The sequence below is a fragment of the Drosophila sulfurigaster genome, chromosome 3, assembly GCF_023558435.1.
Source record: "Drosophila sulfurigaster albostrigata strain 15112-1811.04 chromosome 3, ASM2355843v2, whole genome shotgun sequence".
Classification (NCBI taxonomy): domain Eukaryota; kingdom Metazoa; phylum Arthropoda; class Insecta; order Diptera; family Drosophilidae; genus Drosophila; species Drosophila sulfurigaster.
Window position 1 is genome coordinate 52,955,279 of NC_084883.1, and position 25,346 is coordinate 52,980,624.

General features: G+C 40.3%; 6 protein-coding genes across 11 annotated transcripts; 2 read left to right on the forward strand and 4 right to left on the reverse strand.

Annotated features, from left to right (window-relative positions):
• Nucleotides 1–919: 919 nt before the first annotated feature.
• LOC133844536 (transcription initiation factor TFIID subunit 2) lies at nucleotides 920–5,601 on the reverse strand. The gene is made up of 7 exons (XM_062278587.1): nucleotides 5,446–5,601; nucleotides 5,327–5,381; nucleotides 5,100–5,263; nucleotides 3,437–5,041; nucleotides 2,964–3,376; nucleotides 2,700–2,910; nucleotides 920–2,234 (listed from the first exon to the last, which is right to left on the reverse strand). The coding sequence occupies exons 1-7, from the start codon at nucleotides 5,493–5,495 to the stop codon at nucleotides 1,106–1,108; spliced, it is 3,627 nt and encodes a 1,208-aa protein (XP_062134571.1). The 5' UTR covers nucleotides 5,496–5,601; the 3' UTR covers nucleotides 920–1,105.
• Nucleotides 5,602–5,743: 142 nt separating this feature from the next.
• On the forward strand, nucleotides 5,744–10,663 carry LOC133844537 (calpain-B). Its single transcript, XM_062278588.1, has 2 exons — nucleotides 5,744–7,434; nucleotides 7,768–10,663. Exons 1-2 carry the CDS (start codon nucleotides 6,168–6,170, stop codon nucleotides 9,327–9,329), a joined length of 2,829 nt encoding a protein of 942 aa, XP_062134572.1. The 5' UTR covers nucleotides 5,744–6,167; the 3' UTR covers nucleotides 9,330–10,663.
• Nucleotides 10,365–11,233, reverse strand: LOC133844542 (uncharacterized). The gene is made up of 3 exons (XM_062278597.1): nucleotides 11,087–11,233; nucleotides 10,886–11,025; nucleotides 10,365–10,818 (listed from the first exon to the last, which is right to left on the reverse strand). Exons 1-3 carry the CDS (start codon nucleotides 11,156–11,158, stop codon nucleotides 10,674–10,676), a joined length of 357 nt encoding a protein of 118 aa, XP_062134581.1. The 5' UTR covers nucleotides 11,159–11,233; the 3' UTR covers nucleotides 10,365–10,673.
• Nucleotides 11,234–11,348: 115 nt separating this feature from the next.
• LOC133844541 (LSM12 homolog A) lies at nucleotides 11,349–12,089 on the reverse strand. Its single transcript, XM_062278596.1, has 2 exons — nucleotides 11,738–12,089; nucleotides 11,349–11,672 (listed from the first exon to the last, which is right to left on the reverse strand). The coding sequence occupies exons 1-2, from the start codon at nucleotides 11,990–11,992 to the stop codon at nucleotides 11,388–11,390; spliced, it is 540 nt and encodes a 179-aa protein (XP_062134580.1). The 5' UTR covers nucleotides 11,993–12,089; the 3' UTR covers nucleotides 11,349–11,387.
• Nucleotides 12,090–13,472: 1,383 nt separating this feature from the next.
• On the reverse strand, nucleotides 13,473–17,619 carry LOC133844539 (type 1 phosphatidylinositol 4,5-bisphosphate 4-phosphatase). 3 transcript variants are annotated; one of them, XM_062278593.1, is made up of 6 exons: nucleotides 17,470–17,619; nucleotides 16,853–17,120; nucleotides 14,801–14,973; nucleotides 14,526–14,735; nucleotides 14,294–14,458; nucleotides 13,473–13,871 (listed from the first exon to the last, which is right to left on the reverse strand). In XM_062278593.1, exons 2-6 carry the CDS (start codon nucleotides 16,977–16,979, stop codon nucleotides 13,755–13,757), a joined length of 792 nt encoding a protein of 263 aa, XP_062134577.1. In that variant the 5' UTR covers nucleotides 16,980–17,120; nucleotides 17,470–17,619; the 3' UTR covers nucleotides 13,473–13,754. The 3 variants fall into 3 exon arrangements, with proteins under 3 accessions (XP_062134577.1, XP_062134578.1, XP_062134579.1); XM_062278594.1 differs by having other exon boundaries at nucleotides 17,400–17,511; XM_062278595.1 differs by lacking the exons at nucleotides 16,853–17,120; nucleotides 17,470–17,619 and adding an exon at nucleotides 15,035–15,158.
• A 537-nt stretch (nucleotides 17,620–18,156) lies between these two features.
• Nucleotides 18,157–22,610, forward strand: LOC133844538 (nuclear distribution protein nudE homolog). 4 transcript variants are annotated; one of them, XM_062278590.1, is made up of 7 exons: nucleotides 18,157–18,307; nucleotides 18,784–19,076; nucleotides 19,142–19,295; nucleotides 19,356–19,629; nucleotides 19,693–19,953; nucleotides 20,382–20,473; nucleotides 21,853–22,247. In XM_062278590.1, exons 2-7 carry the CDS (start codon nucleotides 18,997–18,999, stop codon nucleotides 22,180–22,182), a joined length of 1,191 nt encoding a protein of 396 aa, XP_062134574.1. In that variant the 5' UTR covers nucleotides 18,157–18,307; nucleotides 18,784–18,996; the 3' UTR covers nucleotides 22,183–22,247. The 4 variants fall into 4 exon arrangements, with proteins under 4 accessions (XP_062134574.1, XP_062134573.1, XP_062134576.1 ...); XM_062278589.1 differs by having other exon boundaries at nucleotides 18,161–18,391; XM_062278591.1 differs by lacking the exon at nucleotides 21,853–22,247 and adding an exon at nucleotides 22,459–22,610 and having other exon boundaries at nucleotides 18,170–18,391.
• Nucleotides 22,611–25,346: the final 2,736 nt, after the last annotated feature.

Sequence of the window (25,346 nt, forward strand, 5' to 3'; positions counted from 1 at the left end):
AAGTAAGTATAGCAGAAATAAAGGGGTATTATAAATTTGTGCTTTCAGGAAATGTAAGGAGGCATCTACGATCCCATAAAGCATATATATATTCTTTATCAGCGTCAACAGCCGAGACTATATAGCCATGTCCGTCTGTCTGTCCGTCCATCTGTTTAAACACCTAGATCTCAGAGATCTAAGTAAGAGATAAAGATCAGCACTTGATATATTTACAAGCAGATTAAGATTTATGATTCATGAAAATTTGATGGCGATCCGATAAATATTCGATTACGTTTTTTAAGAAAATCTTTTGTATGGACAAAAATGTCTTCTTCCTACGGATCTTAGTTGCTTTGGCTGACATTTTGGTATATTTCGCACTCTTTGGTATATTAACCAATGATTACCAACATACTAAATACAGCATTTGGTATACCGCACTGTTTTGCTTTCATTAAAAATGGGTAGCGTGTGTCTCACAGTCGAGCACACTCAACAGTACTTGCCTTCTTTATGATGACGAATAATTGAAGTTGTGATCTTTCTATTTTAAAATTCATGACTGAATAATAAGAATTTCCCAAAAATTGTATGCATTGTTGTCTATTTACTATTTAACTTTGAACTAATAAAAGGGGTTCGGATTCACTTAAAGAAATAAAAAGAAAATGCTATCTCAAAGCCCGTGAGAAGAAAAAAAACTATGAAGCAAGTAGTAAGACAACCTAAATTAAAAATTATAAACTTAGGAATTAATTAGAAATTAGGCTGCTTTGCTTGTTAAGCTTTAGCACACATAAAATGTTATGTTATTTGTAGTAAAATAACAGATAAATTAATATAAATACTAAGAATATCTCATTTTTCTGATAGCTTTTTTCGATACCAAGTTTCCTACATCAATCTAAATAATGAAGAGACATCATAAAACTCCTTTTAGTACAGATTTTATACATGTGTATATATTTGAGGTTTTCTTTGAAATCTTTTTCATTGACACGAGACACTTAAGGCTTCTATGTAGAACGAACTTTTTATGGAACTCATTTCCACTGAAACTTTCGTTCACTCTGCTTAAATCTAGTTTTGCAAGATTTTACAATTATTAACTGACATTCGCTTAGTTTAGACCAAGTGGCGGATTGCTATTGCTATTGCTGCTGTCAGCTGAACTGAGCGTTTCGGGCGTGGCCGCCTCCCTTGCCTGCAGTCGCGATATCTGCGGATCCTTGCGGTCTTTATCCTTGCGCTCGCGATCCTTCTCCTTGTCTTTGTCCTTGTTGTGTTTATGCTTGTGCTTGTGCTTATGCTTCTTTTTGTCCTTCTTTTTCTTCTTCTTCACACTGCCATCCGCCTTAAACTTGGCCTCATCGTAGCTACTTTCATAGCGCGTCGATTCTCCCACATCCAAGGCCATCGTTGTGTTATCATCTTCGGCATAAAGTTCGGTTTTCACCCGCTTCGACATGTGCTGCGATTCGCCGGGAATGTCATCCATGGTGTTTATTCTCGTCTCACTGTCGTAGGACTGCACATTGATGGGTTCATCCATCACTTGGATCTCCTCGCTACGTTCTAACTGAATGATTTCGTCGCCCACCTCGAAGGCTTCTGTGGCTGTGCGTTTAATGGTAACCATGGCAGGCTTATGCCTCTCCTTTGACTCGCTGCCCGCTCTGTCCAGCTTGTCGATCTTCTTGAAACTGTTGCTCGAATTGCTGTTCTCCTTCATGAGATCCTGGTAGAAGTGTTGATTCTCATGCGCCTGCATGCAACTTGGTCGCTTCTTGCCATACAACGCGTAGTACAAATCGACAATGTCGCAACGCAACTTTGTGTCGCCGGACAACGTGTTGATGGTCTTCCACAGGCGTTCCACCAGATTCGGTTTGTCCAACACAAAACGTCGCGACTCGCGCGTAAATGGCGGATTATCAATGAGCAGCTGAGCCAGTCCGTGTCTGGCCGCAGGATCCGGATCAGTTTCCAGCAGCGTTATCAGATGTTCCAAGTCCTCACTGCGGCCATCAACCTTGACGAAATCCACCAGACACTCCATGGCAGCCAAGCGCAAATCGAGAAATATGCCATACTCCGCATAGCTGCGATAAATGTGCGGCAACGAGGGCAGATGACCGAACTTTTGCAGTTTGCGTATAACTTTCAGGCAGGAGACAGAAACCATGCATCTGTAGGAGGGCAAATGCTTCTCCATGTTCAACAGTCGCGTCACTTCATCCAGCACGAGTCTGTAAAGCAAGATTTATAGTTAGTTAAGCGCATAATAAAGTAAAGTTCATTAGAGTGTCGGACTATATGTTAATTTTGTTAAATAGGAAAGCTTAAAAGAAGTTTGATACACACTGACTAATAAATAATGAATACAATAGAATTGCATTCGTAATTAAAAAATATATTCATATGTTATTGAACAATTGAAAGACATATAGCAAACTTAACAGCAGTATTAAGTAGCTTGATTAATTCAAAATTATTTAAAACAAGTCTGTCCTTTTGATTAATTGATTGACTGCAATGTGCAGTGCAATAAATTGCACATAATTTGTACATCATACGTATTTCTAATAAAGTACATAAAAGTATTTAAGTTCTATCACTCATTTCACATGAACACCACAAATCTATACATAAAAGTATTTCAGCTCTATCACTCTTTGCACATAATCACCACATTAATTGTTCCCTAAACTCACTTGGCATCCGTGGAGAGGCTGTCCGTAGTGATCTGAGTGCCATGCATAGCCACCGAGACCACAGGCGTGAGTGTTTCTCCTAGCGCTTCCACCAATGCAGCTCTATAATAAGCATCCGTGTAATGATTACGCGAGTTCTCGTTGTACTTGAAGAGATCGAAAAGGAAACGCATCACCTCCGGCGGACAAATGCCATGCGAAGTGCGCAAACCTAAAACACAAATGTATATTAAACAAAACTTTACTCAATCATTAACAACTCACCTGCCATTGCCACTGGAATGGCTTTCTGCAGAAAGTACAATTGAAAGTTCGAAAAGTTGTTTAGCTTGATGATGTGCGGCGCACTGAACGAGCCAAAGAACTTGCGGAAGATGTTGAGCATAGCTGGCGGACCACTCCAAGAGGCGACCATTTGATTAGCCACCTTGGTGAGACTGTGCGCCGCCTGGCAGCGCACCTTGTAGAAGCACGATTCGCTTTCGATGGTGTCGGTTAGCGCCAAGCGTGTGGCATTCGTTGGATACTTTTGCAGCGCTTGAATTGCCTGAAACTGGGCGGTGACATCGCGCTCATGGCGCAGCTGATATTGCCACTGAAAATCAGGTTGCTCAATGATCAGATCGCGCAGTAATATCATCTCGGGATCGAGACGAATCCACAACACAGGCGAGTCACTAGAAATAAGTAAAGCAAGCATGAGTAAAAGTACTTTTTGAAAATTCCGGAAAACTTACTCCATAGCAGACAAATCCATGTCGACTTCTTCGCCCGTGCAGAGTGGAATCTTTTTCTTCTTGTTGCGTCTGCTTTTGGAGTGGCAAGTGATGTCCGACTTGACCAGCGTGTTCTCGATCTGCAGTGTATGCTTAAACGTACCATCCAACTCCTGCAACTGTACCAACAAAGGTCCATTATACTTGCGCACACCGAGCTGATTGACAAAGTCCTGGCGTATCTCCAACTCGATGGTGTTGCGCTTGCGATTGAACACCGAGGTAAGCGAGAACTTGGCATGGCCTCCGGTGCGCACCCATTGATCCATGAACACAGACATATTCTTGCCCGTCACCGTAAAGATGGCCTTGATAAAGATATTCGTCGAGATGAGCAGCTGTGACCAGAGGCCAGCGCCAATCTTAGTGCCCGCTGCATTCGTAGCCAGCGCCAGCTGCTTGTTGAACACCTGTATGAGCAACTCCTGGCCAATGCGATGCTCCAGCATGCGTATCACCAGATGCGCCTTGCGACGCATCGCCTCCACATACTTGGGCGACAGAGTGTGCAAACTTTTGATGGGAAAATAGTGTACAATCTCCTCCTGCTTGCTGGCCGCAGCAGCTGGATTGGTGCTGGATACGGGTAACGGAGCTGGCGGCTGACTGCAATCGAGTATGATGCCACCATACTGCTCCTCGTACTTCACAACCCGCGCCAACTCGGATTGCACCCATTCGCGATACTCGTTGTTGCCAAAGCATTTGCGGGAATAAAGACCACACAGGTACTCAGCTATGCCCTTGGCCAGCCAGGTGTCCGACCAGTGATGCGATGTGATGAAGCAGCCAAAGAACTGTTCGGCTACAGCGCGTGACATAAAAGTGCGAGAGACATAAGTCTGATCGATGATCGCGATGGAGTGCAGCAGATTCACAGAGGCTATGGTCATTGTGGCATAGGCGCTGATGTCCGTGTCCAGTTCGTCTACAAACACCTGTTTGTAGCAGGAGAACGGATAGCGTGTGGACAGCGTCTCCTCGAAGAACTCGAAAGCCTCGTGCAAATACCGCACCGTATTCTTCAAGAGCGGCAGCATTCCGGGCAGACAGAAGTGCGTCACTTCGTGCATATGCGGATCCACGTAGATCTCAAAGGGTCCCACGGCAAGCGCAATGTTGGGTGCACAAACCGGCGTCGAGACCGTGTAATGAAACGTTTTCCTGCGCAGATCGGGTGTCATTATAACTTCAACTAATTCTCCACACGAAACTGCGGTGAGATTTTTGTCCACGGTGAATTCCAGACGCCAGGTGCAAGGATCCGCAAAGCTGTCGACACAGGGAAACCACAATCGCGACGAATTCTCATAGCAATTGGTGTACATATGAGCAGAACTAACTTGACCGTTCTCATCATCCGGTGACGTGGCCGGGATGACAAAGTGCATGCCACTCTTCGGGTTTTCTGCGGAGAATTCAATGCGTATGCGCAGGCCGCGTCCCTCTTGTATCAAGGAGTAACCATCGGGCGGCACCTCGATGACCAATTCACCATTATTCTCATCCGGATCGGTAACAGTGGCCGCATTTAAATGACACTTTGAAAAAACATCCATGGATCGACTATAAAAAGAGTTTGCTTTAAATGTAATGGCAAGGAGACAACTCATATGGCACTCACCTGTGTGGCTCACTGTTGCAAATGTTCTGGAAGGGATCGAAGTAATGAAATTCCGCCTGGCAAACATCGTTGAGCACGACGCTGTAAATGCGAAGTTGTTTCGCATTGAGGCGAATCAAACGTAAATTCTCATTGTTTGGCACTATCGTCAGCTCCACCATGCCCTGTCAAACATTAAATACACATTAAATATAACGCTGCTCAACATAATAAAGTGTTTTGCTTACAATTACGGTACGACGATCAAAACTTATGCCGGTCAAACTCACAACCTGATGCGCCGTGCTGTCAAATAAACAGAGAACATTAACTTAAAACCTTAGGACACACATTGTTAAATACTTATAATTTAAATGGACGCAACGGTGCCTCGGGCACCTCGGGTAGTGTTTCCATCGTTTTATTTGCACAGTTTTCAATTAATTTCAATGCTGTTATCAAAAATTTCACCGCATTGTTTATTTTTTCTCATCTACTCTGCTTCTTCTTTTTAGATGTGACACTATCGATGCAAAATCTTCTTAAAAATGCCAGCAACACAAAATACTTAAACATTGACGATGTGGCAACGCTTTTACTAGCAGCGCATCCCTGAAAACGACATTTAACCTTAAGCATGCCACCTGTAGCGGAATTTATCACGGAAAAACAAAATAAATAAAGTATGCTATGTCTTGAAAAATATTTCAAATGATAAAATTATATAATAATAGAACAAAATTAATGACTTTACAGTTTGTATGCAAAATTTATGAGGACCTGTCATGGAAAATGTATAGTTAATTTACATAGATAGATCTATGTACAGACACACTCAAGGGTTAAAGTAGTGATTCATCTGGTGCCAAGAAAAGTTAAATTTGGATATTTCTCCCATTTAAAACGTAAATTCTCTCAGCCGAGTCAGCAGTTTTCACACAACTGCGTCTGGTTGCGTTTCGTAAAATATTTGTTTATACTTGCAAGTGCTATACAAATCGATAAAGCGGAAATAAAATAGAAAACAACAAGAAAATAAGAAAAGTTTTAATTTAATCTAAGAAATACGTAGCAATAGCAGTGAAAGCGATGTACGGCATTGATAATTATCCAAAAAATTATCATGCCAGCGGCATTGGCCTTGTCAATTTGGCAGCCCTGGGCTACAGCAAAAATGAAGTCAGCGATAACTCTGCGCATAACAACAAAGCGCCGCCGCAATCGGGTCTGTATCCCTCGTTGCCATATCCTTCATCAGAGTCAGCGGGCGGAATGCCGTATGTGGTGAAGCAAACAGCACAGGCACAAAACGCCTCGTATCCGGGTGCAAGTTTCGGCATGCCTCCACCGCCTTCGTCCGGGGGAGCGCCCTATCCAGGTGCAGGTGGCGGACTCTATCCGAATTTGCCATCAGGTGGCGGCATGCCATTGCCGTATCCGTCGACACCGTTGGCGCCCATGCCAAGTGCTTATCCGAGTGCTACGCCATATCCAAGTTCTACACCTTATCCAAGTGCAACACCTTATCCGAGTTCGACACCATATCCAAGTGCGACACCTTATCCAAGTGCTACACCCTATCCGAGTGCAACGCCCTATCCCAGTGCTGGTTATCCGTCGTTGCCATATCCGGGCGGTGCCATGGGAATGCCCAGCATGCCCATGCCATATGCGCCCTTGCCCAACACGCCAACAACGCCATCCATTTATCCATCTATTCCGTCACCCTCGGCACCGCCCACACAGGAGGAGGAGCCATCGGTGGGCATCACCGAGCTGCAGTTCACCAGTGTCAAGGTACCAGAGAATCAGAACATGTTCTGGATGGGACGCAAGGCGACGAGTGCGCGTCAGAAGAGCGTTCAAGGCGATGACTTCGCATCGCTGCGTGATTCATGCGTGGGCAATGGAACCATGTTTGAGGATCCCGACTTCCCGGCCGACGATTCGTCGTTGATGTATTCGCGTCGTCCGGATCGTTACATCGAGTGGCTGCGTCCCAGCGACATTGTCGATGATCCGCAGTTCTTTGTGGAGGGTTATTCCCGTTTCGATGTGCAACAAGGCGAGCTGGGAGATTGTTGGTTGCTAGCTGCAGCTGCGAATCTGACGCAGGACTCGAAGCTGTTCTTCCGCGTGATACCGCCGGATCAGGATTTCCAGGAGAACTATGCGGGCATCTTTCATTTCCGCTTCTGGCAGTACGGCAAGTGGGTGGAGGTCGTCATCGATGATCGTCTGCCCACCTACAATGGTGAACTCATCTACATGCACTCGACGGAGAAGAACGAGTTCTGGAGCGCGCTGCTGGAGAAGGCGTACGCTAAACTACATGGCTCCTATGAGGCTCTCAAAGGTAAGAATAGAAAGGCTGTACATTTTGGAGTGTTCAAGTTCTTTGTGTGACTGTATTTCTGTCCGTCCGCTTGTTTACAGAGCTATAACTCAAAGACTATAAAAGTTAGAGCTATGAAATTTGGGGACAATAATCTTTCAAGAGCTACGTACAAAAGTGCTCTCTCTTTATAATTAAATTCTTAATGATTTCTGAGAAATTTATTTATTATTCGGTGATGCCGCTGCATCATTTTACTTCCTTTGGTCACAATATGTTCTTTGGCATTCATCCAAAAAGAAATGCGCACTATCATAACCCATTGCTAATCTTTATTGCATTCTACTTTTTTAGGTGGCACCACCTGCGAGGCCATGGAGGACTTCACTGGCGGCGTTACCGAGTGGTACGACATCAAGGATGCACCTCCGAATCTCTTCAGCATCATGACCAAGGCAGCAGAACGCGGCTCCATGATGGGCTGCTCCCTGGAACCCGATCCACATGTGCTTGAGGCTGAGACACGCGAGGGTTTGATTCGTGGACATGCTTATTCCATAACCAAGGTGTGTCTGCTGGACATTTCCACACCCAATCGTCAGGGCAAGTTGCCCATGATCCGCATGCGGAATCCGTGGGGCAACGATGCCGAATGGAGCGGACCCTGGAGCGACAGTTCGCCTGAATGGCGTTTTATACCTGAGCATCAGAAGGAAGAGATTGGCTTGAACTTTGATCGCGATGGCGAGTTCTGGATGTCCTTCCAGGACTTCCTTAATCACTTTGATCGCGTGGAGATTTGCAATCTTTCGCCCGATTCCTTGACCGAGGAACAAGAGCACAATTCACGTCGCAAGTGGGAAATGTCCATGTTTGAGGGCGAATGGACATCAGGCGTCACTGCCGGCGGTTGCCGTAACTTCTTGGAGACCTTCTGGCACAATCCACAGTACATCATCTCACTGGAGGATCCCGACGAGGAGGATGACGATGGCAAGTGCACGGTGATTGTGGCACTGATGCAAAAGAATCGTCGCAGCAAACGCAACGTGGGCATCGATTGCTTGACCATTGGCTTTGCCATTTACCATCTCACGGATCGCGATATGCAGGTGAAGCCGCAAGGATTGAACTTCTTCAAGTACCGTGCATCGGTGGCACGTTCACCGCACTTCATCAACACGCGTGAGGTTTGTGCTCGATTCAAGTTGCCGCCCGGCAATTATTTGATTGTGCCATCGACCTTTGATCCCAATGAGGAGGGCGAGTTCATCATACGCGTCTTCTCCGAGACAATGAACAACATGGAGGAGAACGACGACGAGGTGGGCTTCGGTGAGACAGACGATCGCATTGCACCCGCCTTGCCACCGCCCACACCCAAGGAGGAGGACGATCCACAGCGCATTGCCCTCCAGCGTCTGTTCGACAGCGTTGCTGGTGACGATCAGGAGGTGGATTGGCAGGAGCTGAAGCGCATCTTGGATCACTCGATGCGTGATGTTATGATTGGCACCGATGGCTTCTCCAAGGATGCTGTGCGATCGATGGTTGCCATGCTGGACAAGGATCGCTCGGGACGCTTGGGCTTCGAGGAGTTCGAGGCGCTGTTGACGGACATTGCCAAGTGGCGTGCGGTGTTCAAATTGTACGACACTCGTCGGTCGGGCAGCATCGATGGCTTCCATCTGCGTGGCGCCCTCAACTCGGCTGGTTATCATCTGAACAATCGCCTGCTCAATGCGTTGGCGCATCGCTATGGCTCGAGGGAGGGCAAGGTGCCCTTCGATGATTTCCTGATGTGCGCCATTAAGGTGAAGACATTCATTGAGATGTTCCGCGAGCGGGACACTGATAATTCCGATACGGCATTCTTCAATCTGGACGATTGGCTGGAGCGAACCATTTACTCCTAAATTGGATGAGCAACTGTTTCATCTTTAATCGAACATTTTAAACTAATCTTATACTAAGTGCCACATTTACTTACGATGCAGTCAGCAAAGTCAACACGGCGTTATCAACTATATACCACGATACGGAACGGAAATACAAATTCATGTGCACAATAATTGAATCAACCTTGGAACACGCTCTACGATAAACGATAAAAACGATGAGCGAATGGCAAAGAGAGAAGAGCGAGCGTGAATAAAAACCAGAAAATCAACAACAGAATTTGCCGGCAAGCGCCAGATAGTTGTATATATCTTACTATATATATATATATTTATATACTGACTGTCAAAATGACTAATGGCTAAATTGCTTTGAGCCCATTATAAACACAACAGACACACACACATTCTAACATTCTATGCTTTTGACAATAGCCAAAAAGCCCGCAAGTACAAAACGAAATGAAACTGAAATGTGCATTAATAAAATAAAGAAATAAACTATACGAAACTCAGTGCTATATATATACAGCAACCATATGGAGATCATAATATAGTCATATACACATTTACATATATATTTATTGGCATTCTCTCTATTCATATATCGAACAATTTGCGGCTATTATGAAATATTTTACAACTAAATCAGTTGGGGAAACAAAGCACGTCATAAGCAAGTTCTCTACACCGTAATAACTAGTATATCTATAAATAATATTTATCGTTCAACTCTATCGAAGTGAGGTGCGTTTCATATTTATGTGACACAAAGTTTATTGATCTGTTAACAAATATCAGAGCTTTTTTAAAGAAGTAACAATCTTAAGAAATAAGAGACTAAAATCAACGAACATTTCATATTTAATATGAATCAACAAATATTTAAAAAAGATATATTAGACAAAATTCTAAAGAAATACAAGAATCTCAAGAAATATTTATATACCTCTATTTTATTCAGCATAGAATGATAAATCAAAAAGATTTCTAAAGAAATTCCTGCTTACTATATTTGTAAGAATTATTGCTGCTTTCCTAAATAATTTCTTGTTTTTCCCCCAGTGTCGTATAAATAAGAAATGCACCTTTATAGCAACTGATTTAATATGGGGAAAAATCACATTTCAAGCGGGTTTTGTTTAGTTCATAGTTTTACTTTATGCTAATACTCATTAGTCACTGCAAAACCTGCTCTAGGAGTGAAACTATGTTGTGTGATATTTCCCCGCTCTTAACTCGAATCTTTTTTCTTTACGTCTTTGTTATAATTGTTATAAACTTTGTAAACTAAACTTTTTTTGTAATTTGTATTATGTATTTGTTAATTAAATGGCAAGAGTACAACACAACGTATAAATATTACTTGACAACGACGATATCGGTGCCTCCGGTTGGGGGACCAGCTGCAACCATGGTCTCTTTGAACTCGTCATAGTTGAGATCGGTATCGCTGCACAGCTGCTGGAGCACCTCGAGAAAATCTTCATATTCCAGTCGCCACTTTCTGAGAGAGAAATGTTGACTCACGCGTTCTAATAAAATCTAAATGATGTGGTTTGCTGATGACTTACTTGTAACGCATGTAGATAAGTCCAGTTTGGGTTCGCGTGATCGGATGTGGCATTAACTTGGCTTGCTGCAACCAGCTGTCCAGCTGTGAGAGCAGTATGCTGTTGAACTCCTCGTTCTCCAGTTCAGCGGCATTGAGTACCTAGGAGAACATAATACTCTTCTATATATACATAGTTTTATTTATTTGGATATGCGTTCACCTTGTGATTGCAATAAACGTGAAAGAGCGAATCGAGCGTATGCCTCTTTGGTTTATCATCATCGTCAGCCATTGCCTAGAACTATATCTACTATATACATATGTGTGAGTGTGTGTGGGTGGTGAGTGTATATATATATAATTCAGCGATAAATAATCAAAACAAAAAGCAAAGGTAAAGTGTGTTTGTATTTGTATTTATCGTAATGTTTTTGTTGACAAACAAAGCGCCAGGCAACAGTTGTGAACGTGTGTGGGCTGTGAATCAAGTACTATATAGTATATATAGCATTTTGCAGTCGCTAGTTGCTGTTCGCCTGCTTATCCAGCTGCTCGATGAGACGTTGCACGTAGTGCAACAACTTCGAGTTGCGCTTGGCCCCGTGTATGTGGCACATACGATATGGTGGCACGATGGTCAACTGTTGCAACACCACAATCTTGCTCTGCTTCCAAACCAACTCGTTGGGTCCAAATTGTTGTGAGAGCAGCCTGAAGAGTTGCCTGCCACGTGGTGTGGCATATTCATTGCGTGTCTGCAACATTAGCTTACGCTGCTCCATTGTCTCCTCCAGGCGATGATCCAACTGAAGTGACAACAAAATAAAGAATTCATAAATATGAAATAAGTAAATAATAAAAAATAACCCACTCGCTGTAAATTGAGTCGAGCTGGTGGCTCCGCCTCTATCTCTGCCTCCTGTAGGATGGTCACGTCCTTGCAGAAATCCAAATTGATTAAGCACTGATTGTAGCGTGCAACTCCGTCGTCGCCATCTTTGCTGCGGCAGCGCAGCATCAGCATTTTCACGCTGTGCTCGTAGGTGACGACTTCACCTGTGAAGTGATCTCCAAAGCAGGTCACCACATGCAAGTGCATGCCAATGGGAAAAGGATTAAACGACATTTTTAATATTCCTTTTCAATTTAAGCTGCAGCAAATTTTCTTTTTGTACTCAGCTTTTTGACACATGCTAAAAAACTTCGTTAGTGTTGCGATCCTGCTCTAACACTATTCACATTTCAACAAAAGTCCCCTTTGACAGTTACATTTCTGGCAGGCCATTTTGAAATTTTGAAATGTCCCTTTGCTGCTGGAAGAAACTTTTTTTGCCATTCTGCTGTTTAAATACAAATTGTAGTGTTGTGTTTAAAATATAAAATTTTTTAAATACTGCAAATAAATTATTTGTAAATACACAAATAATACATTTCCAAATACTAAATCTCTTAGAATTGCATTTCCATAATGCAAACTTTGGCAGAAGCGCTGTACATAAAATTACCCTTTCCAATTGGGAAATTATTGTAGGTCAAATCTCCCTCTAATTTCCCTTTCAAGACTAAATCCAGTTAGATCTTAACTATTGAAAGAAAAATGCATTTTGTTTTTTTTTTATTTCATTTTATTTACAGTGTATGTGTATGTATGCTAAATATATAACTAAATATAAATGTTTGTTGTATATATATATATATATTTCAAAAGTAAACCTTTCCTTTTTTGTTTATATAATTTATACGATGTTTTTGACCGCTTGTTTTGTTGTTGTTAATTTTTGTTGTTTGCTGTCTAAATTGCATGAGCGTTACTTCTTTTAGTTGTTTATTTTGTTCAATATTTAGTTAATCGTATTTATGTATATGTGTGTATATATATGCAAGTATGTGTACCTTCATTAGCACTATTAGAATTCGCTTTTCGATTATAACTAACGCGTCCCAATTACGAACGAACGAACAAACATTTGTTCCACTTTTGATCTGGTTTTTGTTGTTTTCTTGTTAATTGAGAGAAACGTGCAAAATATTAAATTCTTAGTACAAATATTGTTTAAAAAGGCGAAAAAATATATGTTTAAACGATCAAATCGATGCGCATTCCTTTTCTACAGAATAAATACCGAAAAACAATGAGGGACAAGCACAAACAGAAAACAGATTATTTCATTTTTTACATATCATTTAAGAACACAAACGTATAAAAAACGAGAAGTGTATGAAAAAATAGCGCTTATTTATTTATAAAAAATTTGCTTTATATATATTATATATGCTATATAGAAGATGTTATCCGCCTGTCTGTTGTCTGTTGTGTCTGTCGGTCAATTAATTGGTCTAATCACTGACTACAGTTTTTAGTTTCCATTTTAGCACTTTTTTTTACTTTTTAATGTATTCCCTTTTTTTGTTGTAAGCATTTGCTATTTTATACTCAATTTTCTGTTATTCTGCATTTGCTTCTTAAAGAGTTAATTCTTTTTTTTGCTTGTAATTACGTTTTAATGCGCTTGGCTTAAAGTCTTAATTATGCTTTTCAAAAATGTTGCTTTAGGGATGGGACGATTTAGCTAAAGTTTACTGTGATTTTAAACTACATTTTTAAATTGTTTGCATTAATATTTGTTGAGAAAAGGAGCTGAGGACTCTGCAGATGATGTAGAATGAGAATGGTGAATGGCTTTCAAAAATGTGTTTCTTTTTTTTTGTGTGTTCTCTTTGCTATTTTTTCATGGTTTTTTTTTCGATTTGCTTTTGCTTTATGATTTACGGTTTTCGTTTAATATCAAAAGGAATGATATATATGAATAATATATATATGCATATATATATATATATTTATAAAAATAAAACAATGCCTTTGCATATTAATCGACACACCGCGAATCTTACATGGGCCCATCGATGGCGCTCACTTTAAGCCGGAAATAATAAACGGAACGCGCCAACATGCTAGCCGCAATGATGAAGAGTGCAATATAGAGAATATACATGCCGCCATGATCCTATAAAGAGGAAGGTAGAATCAGTAATTGATTGTAATAGTTGTATATGGGTAATTCTTTGACTGCTACAGTGAAAAAAATATAAACTAAAACAATTTTAAAAATAAGTGAGGGTTATTCTTAAAGCTATGGATTACCACTATATTTAGAGCTAAGATTGATTTTAGGAACTTGTTCTGTTTTACGATAAAATGTATAAATTTGTTCATTTTTGGGTTTTGCGTACGAATTTGTTAATTTTTGCAATTATAAAAACAGAAAACAAAACATTCTTAGCTCTAATTAAAGTACTAATCTAGAGCTATAAGAAAAACCTTTTCTTATTTTTAAAATTGTTTCAGTTTATGTTTTTTTTCACTGTAAGGATCGACGCACGCGACATCTGCCAGAGAATTATCCATATGCTATATTCAAATACTCACCGATGCGTATGAGATGGTGCCAACGGTCAGGCCAATGCTGCCAAGAAGGAAGAGAAATGCGACAATAGCAAACAGAATGCCGCGACTGTTGGCGAAACGTGCGCCCACCGAGGACACTCTCCTGCAGTGTGGACAGCGAGCCAGGGCATTGTGATAGGTGTTAAACTAAGTAAAGTAAAGTAATGTTTAGTATCTCATACATTTGGCAAGTATCCTCATCTTTATCTCATACCAAAAACGTGTCGGAACAGTGGCCACAGGTGACGCGACACATGCCCGGCATGGTGGGCACTGGCGGTGTCACTGGACTGGGAGCCAGATTGATGATGCGCTTGCAATTGGGTCGGGGACAAGCGATGCGCTGCGACGAGCTCTTGCAGATTAAGAGACAATTGCAAGGACAACGCACATACTTCTTGCCAGGAGGCGCATTCCGAATGGGCTGCCATAAAGAAGAGATTTTAAATAACAAATCATTTTTGAGTGTTGTTCATTCATAAGACTTACAGTTGCCTCGTTGCAGTGGGTGCACTTGACCACATGCTGCTCACGCTTGCTGGTGATGTCAATCATGTTCTGACACACCCGACAGGTAACCATGGGCACTCCGCTGGTGCTGCTGCTCTGATAAGGCGGTGGCACCTCATCGGGTCCAATGAACGGCACCTGTGCATTGCTGCCTGCAAATGAAGAATGAATATCTTTGAATTTGGGAACTTTTCTTTGACGTTTCGATGCAACCTTTGGTGTAGAATAAATACATCTGGCTGCAGTTGCAACTGCTGTGGCACTAAGATGCAATTGTTGCTGCAGCACATCGCTGCAGATGATACCGTGTGTGGGCGGGGGAACAGGCAACGCGACATTCAACAACGATGCAGATAAGTGGCAAGTGGGTCAAAAACTAAATAAACGCAACAAACCGGCATTTGTCGGCCACACTTTGTGGTCTGCAAACAAGTTAACGCTTTGTGCGCATTGACTGAGAACCAAGACCAATTCACTATAAATAACTTGGATGCTCGTTGGCTGCAGTGATCAGGTTCTGGACAAAAGCAAAAACAAAGACCCTAAAGCGGTGTATGTGTGTGTGTGTGTGGTAGGGAAGGCCACGGCTGTTGTCAGCCTGACGATAATGGAAAGTATTCGGATGACTCATGTGACGCCTTTCGACTGCTGCCAACCATCGCATCGCTGCTGCTGATTAAACACGACGCTGCTGTTGCTGTTGACTGCGCAACTCTGCGGTGATATGGAAGCATAAACAAAACAATAAGGGAATCACAAAACTCTGCGTAACTGTCGAAGTGTGCATACTCTTTAATGTTTTAAAAATATATTTCTAATCGCAATGCTTTCTAGGAGATTGCGAAAGTTTTCGAAGTACTTGGAGATCTGCCATTAATCATAAGTACTTTTAATCACAGCACTTGAAATATTGATTGCATTATAATAATATTATAAAGGGAATTGCTAAATTCAGATATGCAAAAATTTAGAAACATTTCTAAGCGCAAGACTGTGGAAAGTGTATAGAAAAATAAAAAAATTGATAGAAAATAGAAAACATATATATTTACTACCTTTCATTGTTGAATTACTTTGCTAATTTGTACTTGTTGAAAGCGAGCATGCTCTTGAAAAACAGTTACTTTAGTATGACAAAAATTATGGAAAATTTGGGAAATTAAAAAATACTTTGCGCAAAAAATTGATTACTAAGAGAAATCAGATTTACCAATTTTGCAAGGAATATTATAAAAATTTAACATAACTGAGTTTGATTTATTTTTAATCGAAAATATACTCTATTAATGAATTTTACATTTGCTAGATTTGTTGAAGTTCAACGAACTTACAAAAACTTTACACAATTCTCAAAATTGCGTTCTTTTTTTAATCGCAATACTAGATAAGTTTGTTTGAAATTACAGAAAAAAATGAAATAAACTTGGACGCTGATAATGATAAAGATGCAGAGCAAAAAACGTAAACGATTGTCATACAAAAATGTAATATGCATAAAATTGGCAAATCGGAATTTAATCGTTACGCGTTGATCCAATTGGAGTTCCAACTAGATAAACAACTTTATCACATACATAGCTGCAGTTGTTGCCATATGAAAACTGATTGGCTCGGCGAGTATGATTGCGATTCGGCATCAAGTTACGAACTTTCTGCGAATGTCGCGCTACAGTCCAAAACCCAACCCACTCCCCCTACCATACCACCTACCCTCCCGTACTCTGCACAAACGAAGTGTATTATGAGTCAGTTTAATGCGGGGGAAGTGTGAAAATCTAGGCATGAAATGCAAGACTACTTAGGCTAGTTGGAAATCACAACAAACTAGAGCGAGCCGCACACTTGTTGGGTTTCCAATGCAGCGGTAGCGGAGACAATGAATGGTTTTGGACCCGCATAAGATCCCAAAGTCCGGGCGGGGGTGACGCACTATTGGGGCGGGAATAGGGGCAGGGGCAGAGTGCAGAGCGTAGAGTTGAACGCACTTAACGATTATTATTTAACGAGTGGGGGAGTTGGATCAACACATACCATCTTCGTTGTTGGCCACTGCACTGCTTACGGGATTTTCGGCGCCATCGTCTTGATAGGATGAGTAGGAGGTCGGTGCGCGGGGCTGATCCGCAGGTATCAAGCTTTGCCTCTCGGGATCGGCCATATTGTTGTTGTTGTTGTTTTTGTTGCTGCTGCTTGTTCTTCTCTTTGCACACCAAAGCAACTCCCGTTAGTAATGCAGCCAAATTGCAATTAGCTTTGTTGTTGTTGTCTCTCTTTCTGCACCGCAACGCAAATGCTTCAACTGCAAATAAACGAAAAGCAAAAAGCACACCGTTTATTACTAGCTTGCTTATTGTGCATATTTATAGTAGAGAGCCCCTAAACAGCAGCAGCAATTTCTTTCTTTGTTTGATGTGTTTTTTCCTACAATGATGTTTTTTCTTATTCGTTTTACACTTTTCTTTTATTGTGCTGCCTTGTTGAATCCTCCCTTTTCGGCATGCGCCGCAATAATCAATTTTATGGCCGCTGCAGCTTCAGCACCTTTAACGGGTCACCACACAAATTCCATTTTACTCACGGATGCAGTTTTTGCAAACAACTTTGCTAATTGTTTAATGTTTGTATGTGTTTTTTGTGCTATATTTTACCTTATTTTGTTGAAATTGCACTGCTGCTGCCGTCGACGCACATTTGAGTCAATTGGTCACACTATGGTCGTGTTTGCCTTGCACAGCTGCTGGTCACACTCTGTTGGTCCAACTGCATTGCAATAGTCTGCAGCTGTTTATGTAGCCCTGTAACAGAGTTGTAGCTGAGCGCAACAGCTGATTTGTGTGTGTTATTGTTTAACATGTTTTGCGGGACAAAAGTGAAATGTCTCAAAATAATATATCCATTGTAAGCAACTCGGATAATCAAAATACCAGCGACAGTGATGCTGAGACACAACAGATAAATCTGAGTCTATGTCGCAAAACACGATTTCGAAAATTTACACAAAGCTTCGCATATGCTGCGCTGTCAATTCGAATTGTTGGTGGCGAGGAAAACAACGATCTAATTATGGGAACAAGTTCAAGTTCAATGCGTGAAGTAACATTGAACGCTACACAAATTATTGACGACAGCTCCGATGACGATGTGGACACGGATTTGTATATCTCCAATGAAAGCAGCAACGATGGCGAGATCCTAAAACAACAAGTCTCATTCCCAGCGCGATCATTACAAAAATCAGATTTAAGTGTCAAACGAAAAATAAGTAGACGCAAAACGCCACGTAAATTAATGCCATATAAAACAATGTAGGCTTAATAAGTAGAAATAAGATTAGTTTAAGAAAATATAAATAAATTAAGAATTCTGGCTTTAAATTGAATTGCAACGAATATATTATCAGCGAATTGCATACAGGGCTGGCGACGTTGCAATACTTTACAACACTACACCAGGGCTACAGGTTGGCTTGTGTATTTTGGAGTAGTGGTAAATTTTTACAAGCACAACTATTTTTATGCGGTTTTTAATGTAAATAAACCAAAGTAAATTTAGTCAAAGAATTTGTAAAGTGTAAGTAATGGATGACAGTGTTAAATGCAAATGTTGCAATAAAAATTACATATTGCAAGATGCTTAAAAGAGGCGTGTGAAAATGTGCGATGATTTCATTTTGCTGTGCTTGCGCTGCGCGTTGTTGTATTGGAAACTTCGTCGTATCTTTGCATGACGCTGATGTTGTTGTTCGCGTAGTAGTTGTTGTTGTTGTTAGCTTAGGTAAGGGAAACGCAGAGTCAGCGACGCGCAGCTGAAATGTTTACTTAGTTGGCACCGCACGCTGTGGTGATGTAGGGCGGCAACAACAACAATCATAAAAATCGGTGACGACAACGAAAACAAAAACAAGAAGCAAGAACACCTGTTCCTAATTGATTTTTCACATTTTCACCATTCACCATTTTCAGATCACTCGACGTTTTTTCAAACTGCACTAAACAACTGTGTTTGGGAAAATCGGAAAATACATTAGCAAACAGGCCAATCAAACGAATTTCAATTTTTAGTATAGAGTAGGAAAGTTACACAAAATTGAATTAGCAACGAACGAACGAACATTTTATTTATCAAACCCAGTTTGACCACCGACAAATAAAGAACACATATATTAAAAAAAAAATATGGAGGCCCCACCAATGTTCAACAGCGTCGAGGATGAGTGCAGATATTGGAAAGAGCGTTCCAAACAGTATCACAAAGAGTAAGTTGGTCAAATAAAGCAAAGAAGTTCATCTAACATCTGTTATCTCTGACGATTCTTTCCAGATGGACAGATGTGAAACAGGAATACGATGAATATGTTGAACAGTCTAGGGAAATGGAAGCCGAAATGGACGCAACTCTGGAGCAAAAACAGAGTCTAATCAAAGATCTCAGAGCCAAGCTTAATATGTTAGAACAAGAAAATGATTCACTCAAGGTTGAACAAAGACTTATATTGCAAAAAAAGTATAGTCAACTAATTTGTCCTCTTTATTAGCTCAAGTTGGATACACAAGGCATCGAAATGTCCAATCTGGATAAACAGCTAGAGACGGTGAAGAAAGAGCGCGACTCCATGAAAGATTATCTGCGACAATTGGAGCAGAAGAACGATGATCTGGAGCGTGCACATCGCATACTCAACGAGAGCATAGTAGACTTTGAAAAGATGTTGGACAAAGCCTATGAAAAGAATGCGCTCCTTGAGATGGAAGTGGACGAAAAGGAAATGCTGCAGGAGAAGCTGCAGCGATTAATGGACGAGACCCGCGGTAAGTTATGAGAGGTATACTATATATCAGGTGTATATAAATTATATTTTGAATTTATTGCAGATCTAAAGCAGGAACTCAATGTCAAGTCACGCTATACGCCAGCGAATGGTACAAACACAACAACAGCATCGGCTGGCAATAGCTCAATGAACTCCTCGACATCGCTGCCCAATGGGATTGTGGCCAATGGTGATATAATGCTGCAACATGACAACAATGTCACAAATGCCACAACGAAGGCGACAAGCATCAGCGTCAGTGCGCTGAACGGCAGTTTAGCAAATCGAAACGAATATAATCAGCAGCAGCATTCGCTTAAAAGTAAGCTAATGCGTGTCCTTAAACTAACGAAAGCATGTCGTCATTCCAAGAAACACATTCCCACCGATTGCTATTAGTATTAATTTTTAATCTAAGCGATAACGAGAACACAACACACTTCGTGCTCACACAAATCATTGCAAAATTCACATCGTTGTAGATTTTAAGTTGTACCTTTTTTTTATTCATTGTCTCATCTTTTTTTTATTTGTATATTTGTTAAGACAAAATTATTAAATGTAAGCGAAATTCTCAAAAGTTTGCAACCATTCTTCGTAGGCAGCAATATTTGTGTGTGTTCGTAATTTGTGTGTTTTGTACTTGTTGTTAATTTGTTAAATGTAATTAACCATCATCCATTCACTAACTGTGAGCTAGTCTCTGAGTAACTAACTAACCAGACTGTGTTGTGTTGCTTCCTTTTGCAGATCCCGAGAACCTTATCAATGGCAATGCCATGAATGCCAGCTCCCGCACCACGGCGCTCAACATTGTGGCCGACATGTTAAGAAAACTGAACGTAAGTCCCCCTCCAGCTTCAGCTTCAGCTCCAGCAGCTAAAAGCAGTCCCCAGCATGTTCTTACCTTCTACTCTATGTTACTTGGTGTGTTGTATTTGATATATTCGCAATCCTGAGATTAGAAAATTTGCGTAGTTGTCTGTTTGTGTAAATAGCTTCGTATCAGATATTCTGATAGCTAGACCCACCAAATTTGGTCCTAATCTTTGTCTTAGTTCTAAGCATTTATAGTTTGTCTCTGATATTTGGCGTACAACTTTTTAAGTTATCAAATTAAAGTGTTAAAGTTAGAGACTAGAATTTAGGTGGTCTTTATAATTATCATGAAAATGAAAAAAAATGAAATTTGATAAGACAATCTTTTTAAGAGTACTTCAGCAATATTGATTACTTGCAGTTGGAAATAATGTTAGGCCGATAAATCAGTTATTATGCTGAATAGTGATTTTGGTTCTAGTTACGTTCGGTAATTTGATAGCAAAAGCAAAGCGAAGAATAATACTTAACAATCCATGACCTTCGAAATACAAACTGAATTTTCTTGATAATACTATTTTAAACTTTTGGTATTGATGGTCATTTCTACCTTATTTTTCCGTTCCATTCAGTATATTAGTATATTTTTATTTTATTTATTTTTTTAAAATGTATTATATATATACAAATGTAGACTACTGTTACTGTTAGGTGCCCAATTATATTGAAGCAATTTACTTTAAATGGAAATCGATTAAAAATTAAATTTTCAATGTTAGACACTAGAATTTTGGTGACTTTTATAGTTGCCACATCAAGCTCTTAAAAGCCAAAAATTACATTTTATAAAAAAATGTTTTTAATAGTTGGTCATCTATATTGTTAGGTAGATCAGAAACTCAAATTTTATATTGAACTGCCTTGATGATATTTTTCTAAACGTTAGATAGTAATGTGTACTTTATTTTTCATTTCTGTTTAGTATCTATTTAATATATAGTATTTAGTATATGTTATCTTGTAAAGTAAAATGTTTCAGTATAGTTCTTAACTTTAGTAAAAGGAGTCTAGCGTATAGTATTATTATTTTATTTAGTATTCAGTGTAATGTATAGTATTTTTATTTTATTTGGTATTTAGTATTATTATTTTATTTGGTATTTCGTATAATATGCTAATTATACTTAATGCTAAATAATCTATAAAATAATACTAGAATTAACATATTGTACTAAATACTATATAAAATATTAATACTATACGTTAAACTCCTTTTCCTTTAAATGGATTGCGGATATATCAAACAGTCGTAATCATGATCGACTGTAGCTTTCTTTTTTTTTTGGTTTAATTTTGGTTTTGTTGTTTGTTGTACAAAATTGTTTTGTTCGTATTGTTTTAGTGGGACAAGGCCTTGTTATGTCCTGAGTGTCAAAAGTTTCGTTGCATTTGCGAGCGTCCCGCGTTGTTGCCGGGCAGCAGCGAGTCAAGTTTGTTTCGTCGCGCCTTTGGTGGCAGTGTCACTAGCTCCACTTGCAACACTAGCTCTACTTGCAACACAGAGGCAACAATGCTAAGCGGCGAAGGCAGCTGGACACCAGACTGCAATAATGCTGCGGCACAGTCGCGTCGCATCAGCTTGACTAGCACAAATATTTTCAAGCGCTTTGCGGAACGCATGCGCAGCATTCACGACATTTCCGAGCCTCAGCCTGAGCCGCCGGCGCTGTGACACCCTGTGACACACACACCCTGTAACACCCGCACACACCCTGTGACACCCACACACACACATTTCCACCCACACACACACAAATATGTTTAACGATATTTGTAATTTGCTTTTGGCTTTTGTTTTAAACTTGACGCTTGCATTTCAAACAAATTGCTTTCGTTAATAAACAATTTATAATTTGTAAATCCATGTTTGTTTTGTTTTGTTAACAGTATTGTATATTTTTAGTTGTTCTTAAATAGTTGCTAATTAAGTTGTCTCGTTGTTTTGCAGGCGATGGAGACGAAACTGAAGACTTATCGGGAACACGCGCCGCCGATGCAGCCACGTCAATGACCCGACGCAACAACAGCTCTTCGACTATCGTTGGAGGCGGAGTAGTAACAACAACAACAGCTTGCCACATGTGGCACAAACACAACACACAACAAAACACATACCACATACAGTTTGCTGTGGCAATTTGTTCAGTTTTATGTTTAAAAGTAGTTACCAAGTTCTCTGCTCTTCTTCTGCCCTTCGTTTATTTATTTCAATTTATTCATTTAAATGTCTCGTGTATAAATTAACGATATTACGATAATATTACTTATAAATAACACTGCAATTATTTATAAAAGTATGTTTGACGTCTGAAGCCGCCCCGCCCAGCATGTAACGCCTTATTAAGTACTTGTATGTTAACTTCTAAGCATAAGAGTCGAGTTTTTTTTTCTCTCTCTTCTTGATTTTCCTGTTAAGAATGGCATGCGAAAAATTGTTCTCGAAGTTAGTTTTGGACTTCAGCCACTCATTGAAAATCGTTTTGTATATTTAGCTTCAGTCATGTCCCTGGTTATTGTTCCGTTACACACACACACACACACATAGCACACACGGACACAGGCGCTTGGTAAGCTCAAAGCACAAGCGTAGTGTAAAGTATAGTCGAGCTTTTGAATGAATTGAAAGTGCACTAATACATGTACATTGCCACCCACACACACACACACACATTTAGGACATGACTGAATTAGAGCGTAAGTTGAAAGCCCACACAGCTTGTGTAGTAGTAATAATAATGATATGATGATGTTATGATGGATAGATAAGTGCAGCTGAGTCGAAAGTATTACAGCCCCCCTTAAGAACAGCTTAACAAGCAAACAAATACTCGTAGTGTTAGAAAGAGAAAGATCTATATATAGTAGTCGTGTGTGACAATTAACACTTATCACTAACAATTACAATTACAATTACTGTTTAAGCAAAAGACAATTTCTGACTAGAGACGACGATGACAGTCGTTGCCCCATTGCCCCCGTTTTAGTTAAATTTACACCGTTCTACAAAATAATGATCTATAGCAAAACACAATTTATTCAATTATATATTTTAAATGCGAATACAAATTATGTAAAAAATGCAACAAAATTATAATTATATTAAATGATTAATTGTACATGTATAAACCAACAGAATGAAGATGAATATAAAGAGGAGACAAAACACACGCTATATCTATATTATATACATAAAATTAAAACGTTTGTTTAATTTTGGCAGGGAAAGGGAGGAATGAGAGGTTTTTATCAGCCACTCACTAAGTGGATTCTATTCTTGATAACAGCAACTCAAATTGATTCACGTCATACATTCCACAATAGCAAGTGTTTTGTGGATTCTAACTGTATCAAGCTTTCACGTTGGATTCTAATTGGACTCAGCTTGCGCATTAGCTTTAGCACCCGCTTAGCGAACTCAGTCTGAGATTACTTAGTAATATCGTTGCCTAATTCAGTTATTATTGCTCTTGCTATAAATAAATAATTTATTTTAAATACCATTTGCACATTCATTGTCAACTTTAACCTCAATTGCAGAGACAAATCTCAACGTCAGTGTCGCAAATCCACTTCAAAGTAGCACACAAGCGTCAAAAAGTTCTTTGTAACTCTCATGTGCAATAAATAATTAATTAGCAAAATATTTGTGTTAATTTATCTAAGGCAGACGCGCGCTGCGTCAGTGGCTATGCCAAGGACAAAGCTGTCACACACATACGTACATAAACACACACGCACAAACACACGCACACAGTTGCTTGCACTTGTAACTCCTCCAAAAGCTTTTGTTGAGTGCAGCTTTCGTTGCGGTGCGGCTTTCCCCAGTGGTACTTTTTACATTGGTACTTTATTTAGTACATTTTTGGTGCGGGCTTGACGCTAAGCTTTGCCCCTTTGGAAATTATGCTGTCTTTGCGGTCAGGCTGAAGGTAACAAAAACTGAAGCTGAAGCTGTTGCGCTGACCTTGCGACACGCTGGGATTTCAGGGAGTTTTATGTGGGAGAGTTGGGAGAGCGAAAGAGAGAGAGAGAGAGAGAAAACTGCTGGCGACCGTGAGCGGCTAAGCTAATGAAAGTGCTCAAGCTCAAGGGTTAGCGGCGTGGAGCATGATACAATAACACAAGGTAGTCTCGTCGGCAAAAGCTATCCGTTATCTATACCATACATAAGTGCGAGTGAAACGACTGCGCCCAGTGAGTGCGAAAGAATCGACAGTAGAGCTTTGTGATTAACCCTTAAATGGCGCATATGGTTTAATTGTTCCACTGTATTAAAAAGAGTTGAATTGTTTTTATAATTTAATTTTTTTACAGTTTAGAAATTGATAGTAATCGTTATTTTTGTTTTTGATTACTAATTATTTTGTTCAGGTTTTTAATTCTATCATAAAGTTCAAATATATATATAATATAATTGCAATCTGACATTTTTGCCTTGCGCAAGGGTTAATATTTAGAGAAAAGATCGTCCGCATACAACCTTTCCCTTCAACAAGCACGAGCGCACTGAGCGATAACGGCTCGAAGCCGAACGAAAAGGCACACGACGAGACTACCTTGTATAATTGTATCATGGCGTGGAGTGTTTGGCATTGAGTGGGTATATTTTTCATATGCAGTGACAGCAGCAACAACAACAATAACCGCAGCACAAAAAGCGCAACAACAACAAATGGTACAAGCTTTTATCATACACACAGCACTTACGAAGTGCAGCCCTGGTAACCACTTCAACGCTGCGGCTGCTGTTGCCTGTTGCATTGTTTGTTTTTTGTCGCTCGGAGATGATGTGATGCTGCTGCTGCTGCATGCACCATGCCACATCATGCCACATGC

Bases quoted from the DNA above. Each gene is read 5' to 3' on its own strand.
- LOC133844541 (XM_062278596.1), bottom strand. From the start codon at position 11,992: ATGTCGTTTAATCCTTTTCCCATTGGCATGCACTTGCATGTGGTGACC. The intron at 11,673-11,737 runs GTGGGTTATTTT...TTGTCACTTCAG, and splicing joins CTCGACTCAATTTACAGCGA to TTGGATCATCGCCTGGAGGA.
- LOC133844536 (XM_062278587.1), bottom strand. From the start codon at position 5,495: ATGGAAACACTACCCGAGGTGCCCGAGGCACCGTTGCGTCCATTTAAA. The intron at 2,911-2,963 runs GTGAGTTGTTAA...TTTGTGTTTTAG, and splicing joins CATTCCAGTGGCAATGGCAG to GTTTGCGCACTTCGCATGGC. The intron at 2,235-2,699 runs GTGAGTTTAGGG...CTTGCTTTACAG, and splicing joins AGCCTCTCCACGGATGCCAA to ACTCGTGCTGGATGAAGTGA.
- LOC133844539 (XM_062278593.1), bottom strand. From the start codon at position 16,979: ATGGCCGATCCCGAGAGGCAAAGCTTGATACCTGCGGATCAGCCCCGC. The intron at 14,736-14,800 runs GTAAGTCTTATG...TCTTTATGGCAG, and splicing joins CCCACTGCAACGAGGCAACT to CCCATTCGGAATGCGCCTCC. The intron at 14,459-14,525 runs GTATGAGATAAA...TACTTTACTTAG, and splicing joins ACTGTTCCGACACGTTTTTG to TTTAACACCTATCACAATGC.
- LOC133844538 (XM_062278590.1), top strand. From the start codon at position 18,997: ATGGAGGCCCCACCAATGTTCAACAGCGTCGAGGATGAGTGCAGATAT. The intron at 19,296-19,355 runs GTTGAACAAAGA...CCTCTTTATTAG, and splicing joins AAGAAAATGATTCACTCAAG to CTCAAGTTGGATACACAAGG. The intron at 20,474-21,852 runs GTAAGTCCCCCT...GTATTGTTTTAG, and splicing joins ACATGTTAAGAAAACTGAAC to TGGGACAAGGCCTTGTTATG.
- LOC133844537 (XM_062278588.1), top strand. From the start codon at position 6,168: ATGTACGGCATTGATAATTATCCAAAAAATTATCATGCCAGCGGCATT. The intron at 7,435-7,767 runs GTAAGAATAGAA...CTACTTTTTTAG, and splicing joins CTCCTATGAGGCTCTCAAAG to GTGGCACCACCTGCGAGGCC.
- LOC133844542 (XM_062278597.1), bottom strand. From the start codon at position 11,158: ATGGCTGACGATGATGATAAACCAAAGAGGCATACGCTCGATTCGCTC. The intron at 11,026-11,086 runs GTGAACGCATAT...ATGTTCTCCTAG, and splicing joins ACGTTTATTGCAATCACAAG to GTACTCAATGCCGCTGAACT. The intron at 10,819-10,885 runs GTAAGTCATCAG...TTTCTCTCTCAG, and splicing joins CTTATCTACATGCGTTACAA to AAAGTGGCGACTGGAATATG.